This window comes from Limulus polyphemus, unplaced genomic scaffold (assembly GCF_000517525.1).
Source record: "Limulus polyphemus unplaced genomic scaffold, Limulus_polyphemus-2.1.2 Scaffold2754, whole genome shotgun sequence".
Lineage (NCBI taxonomy): Eukaryota > Metazoa > Arthropoda > Merostomata > Xiphosura > Limulidae > Limulus > Limulus polyphemus.
In genome coordinates, this window is record NW_013668364.1 from 141,739 (window position 1) to 146,070 (window position 4,332).

The 4,332-nt window shown below is 37.0% G+C and overlaps 1 protein-coding gene across 1 annotated transcript in view; it reads left to right on the forward strand.

The window, feature by feature from the left end:
* Positions 1-4,332, forward strand: part of LOC106467823 (retinol dehydrogenase 11-like) — a 24,404-nt gene that overhangs the window by 2,657 nt on the left and 17,415 nt on the right. The window contains exon 2 of the mRNA XM_022396016.1: positions 2,205-2,444. Within this exon, the coding sequence (XP_022251724.1) occupies positions 2,205-2,444 (240 nt within the window). The remainder of the gene's footprint in view (positions 1-2,204; positions 2,445-4,332) is intronic.

A 4,332-nucleotide genomic window follows, 5' to 3' on the forward strand; every position in this document is an offset into this window, starting at 1 on the left:
TAGAAACGTTGCGTCATGGGGGTCATGTGACTCGCTGACGCAACACTATGTATATATAAGTTAGTTTAAACAGAAAAAAAAAGCTGTTAACTTGGACCAGCTATCAAACATACACAGTGAAATTAAGATAAACTTTGCAATAAAATTTCTTAACTTTAGCAAGCCTAATTATGTTCGTAAATCTTATTTAGTTTTTCAGTACTGGTGATGTGGATTATTCTGGAAAACAATTTCATTTAAGCATTTATCGAATGTTCTTAACGTCTGCTTCGAAAGGGTTTCGATATCCTGATATATTAAATACTCTGTGTAACCGGGTTTTAAAGACTCAAAATGTGAACAAAACACTTTAGGTATAACCTCGTTATTTGATACGTGAGCGTCTAAGAACAAAGTTTCAAGTTGTTATTCTGTTGATTTTCAACAGAAAACTTTATATTGAGACGTTTAACATTTCAAAGCCGATCCAACACTGTTAAATACCACAGAAGTGTCATCAATACCTTCTGCATTACAAGGCTTAACACGTGTCATCAATACCTTCTGCATTACAAGGCTTAATACGTGTCATCAATACCTTCTGCATTACAAGGCTTAATACGTTCGATCAGGACTCTAACCAAACTTTTTCATGAAAGCACAAGAAAATATTAGCCCATAGCCACTCCATCAGTCTGTTCATATATTGTTAAACATAAAATGTGATTGCTTCGTCAACAAGCGTAAACGTATTTTTAAAACATCTTTAAAACCTTGTACAAGTTAATTCTCGGCAAGCACAACGTTAGAACAAAGATCAACGCTAGGAGCGTATTTGTAAGCAATGACTCGACACCATAACTAGCACAATGGACGTTATCATAGAATGTGTCTGTTTTAAGTATTGTCAAATTCAAAAGTATGCTTAAAAGAATATTCATTTCGTACGAACTATTTCAAAAATAATTTTAAAAATATTGTTAATAGTTCATGACAGGTGCCTACACTAGGAATAATTAGTTGGTTGAACTGGACAACACTGGTTTGAACGTTAGAGGATCCATATAAAACCCAACCAGTGAATCGTTGGTCTTCTCTTGTTACTGTAGGATCACTCCTACTTTCTATTAACCTATCCGTATTACGTAGAATAACTTCCGCTTGGTTGAGGTAATCCTCTTTATTTAAAACAACAATCCCATTAACTTTATCTGGTTTACTCATGACAATGTCCTTACGATTCTATAAGGATTTCAAAGCCTGGGTTTTGTTCTTTGCTGAAATTACTTGTTCTTTTTGTTAAGTCTAAAATCTTATAACATTCTTAGGGCACAACAAGTGGCATGAGTATTAACCTGTTCAAAAGTTTTGCACCCAATTTTAAAAATTTAACACTTAGACAACTGTTGTAAAAATGTGTCAAAACTTAGACAACTGTTGTAAAAATGTGTCAATACTTAGACAACTGTTGTAAAAATGTGTCAATACTTAGACAACTGTTGTAAAAATGTGTCAAAACTTAGACAACTGTTGTAAAAATGTGTCAAAACTTAGACAACTGTTGTAAAAATGTGTCAAAACTTAGACAACTGTTGTAAAAATGTGTCAAAACTTAGACAACTGTTGTAAAAATGTGTCAAAACTTAAAAAAATTATACTATTCGGTGACTTTCTCAGGGGAATAAAAACAAATTATATCCATCTGACCAAAACACTCTTTTCATCATCAATCAAATGGTAGTCTGATAAATAACACAGGCCTAGATTACCTAACGACAGTCTAAATTAAACTAAGAAAAATAAGAAAAATTACAAAACTGATGGAAACAAAACAATGAAGTATAATTTGTATAATAATGTAGTAGAAAAGTATAATCAAAGTATTTAAAATAATGTTATAGAACTTTGTTGTGACAAAAAAAAACACAGAAAGCGTAATCAAAGTGTTTAAATAATGTTCTATAATATTTGTTGTGACAACAAACCACAGAAAGCGTAATCAAGTTGTTTAAATAATGTTCTATAATCTTTGTTGTGACAACAAACCACAGAAAGCGTAATCAAATTGTTTAAATAATGTTCTATAATCTTTGTTGTGACAACAAACCACAGAAAGCGTAATCAAATTGTTTAAATAATGTCTTTGTTGTGACAATGCATTATCAGTGTTTAATTTTTGTGCAAGAATTGTGTGAAAAGTAGGGGTTTTGTGTACCTTCACTTAGGAATAGGAAAAGAGGCAGCGAAAGACCTAGCAAGAAGACACGCCAGTGTAGTCCTCGCTTGTAGAAATCAAGAGAGGGCTAAAATGGCTGCCGAGGACATTGTTAATTCAACTGGAAACAAGAAGATTGAAGCAATGGAATTGGATTTAAGTTCACAAAAGTCAGTAAGAGAATTTGTTGAAGAGTTTAAAAGAACCCATGACCGCCTTGACATACTGATAAACAACGCAGGTGTTTTTGGTAAGAATTTTGTCTCGCATGCAAGTTGCAAGTCTTATTCTAAGCCTTTACCTTTATTGATTTGTTTTTCATGAAATACATGTCCTCCGTGTCTCTTACATTGTTAAGCATATTTTTAAGACTTGCGTAAAGTGTGGCAAGCATGTTGTTAAGGAGAATCACACGTCCTCTCTCATTTTGCCACCAGTTAGATTAGATTAACATGCCAGTTTGCATGGTATTTTAAAATACGCTTTACTCCCAAAGTAATTCTATATTTATATAGGAACTTCAAGAAATGTAGAATTGATGTAACTAATTTATTCTTGTAAATTATTCAACTAGACAAACTGTATAAGTAAAACAATATTTCAAAACACCATAATAGAACATACGCTTCATCGCTATATGATGCTAAGTCGTATTCTTTCGATAGCTGCTTCTGTTGCTCCGGTGCATACCACCAATACCATTACCCCTCCGGACAACTCTATTACTATGTCTCCTACCACGGAGGATATCATCCGTTTCATCACATTAATACTACAGAATGTCCTCCGCTTCCAATTTCCGTTAGTTCTGGATCATATTATCCATGCTGCTAAGACTGTCTTTCGCCTTCACATGCAGACCACTTATTCTGGACTTAACTCTCACTTCCTATTTCGTCATCTATGGGATCCGGCAGAGACAACAAGTTGAAGTTTTTATTTGTCAATATTCGCTCTCTTCTTCATAACCTCCCCCTCCTGGAGATCTTGCTAGATGGCGACTCCTATGATTGTGTTATCCTTAATGAAACTTTTCTGAAACCCACTCAAAGGATCCATCTGTCAGAGTACACTCTTCATCGCCATGGTCATCCTATGGGTCGGGCCCGAGGAGGTGTGGCGATCGCTACACGTACTCTCCTTCCCGTGCGCTTGCATTCCCTTCCACAGTCCACTTATACTGAACATTTGGTAGCCACTGTTTACTTCCCATCTCGTATCATCACTATTGCAACTATCTACATTCGTCCTGGAGTTCCCTTGCCCAATGCCTTTCTCTCCTTTCTGGACCACTCGTTTCGCAGCTATGTTCTTCTCGCTGATGTCAACTACCACAGTAGGACCTCTGCCGAACTTGTCCGTTTTCAGTCCTCTTTATGTTCTTTTCTGGTTCTTTGCTACCCCTGCCTGCCCCTAGTCGTCCAATTTCTCATTCGTCACCTGATATTGTCTTTGTTTCTTCCAACCTAGTTCCTTTTATCACTCTCCAAATGTGTCCTCCGGTGGGTAGTGATCATCTCCCCATAGAACTTTGTGTCTGTTTGCAGTCCTTGTCTGTTCCTCATGCTTCCTGTCGGACTCATCTAAATTTTCGTTCTGCCGACTGGAAATCTTATGCTTCACACATTGCTAATTCCATACCAGATATTGATCGACCTCTTACTACAACAGCCGATGTTGACTCCTTCGCCACCTTAGTCATCACTATTCTCTCTGATGCCAGTGCTTTACACATACCGACTTCTTCTTCAGCTCCCCATAAATCACTCTTCCACTATATTGCATGAATACCGTCGGTTTCATGATCCCTTGTTGCTGCAACGATCCCGGGGTCTACAACGTACTGCCCGTAATTTTGTTTAGGCAGTCCGACGTCAGTGGTAGCATCAGGCCTGTAATAAACTCGGTCATTCCTCTTCTTTCTCGCAATTCTGGAACCGTTTTAAGCTCCTCACAGGTCAACGATGCTCTCCCTCCTATTCTCTACTTGTTGATGGTGCTGCACCTTCTACATCTTTGGACAAGGCCAATCGATTTTTTGATTTTCATGAACAGAACTTTCAAGTACCGGAACGTCATATTCTTGATTACAGTGGCACTACAACCACTGTTAACACAACCGTTGCCTCCCTCGTGGA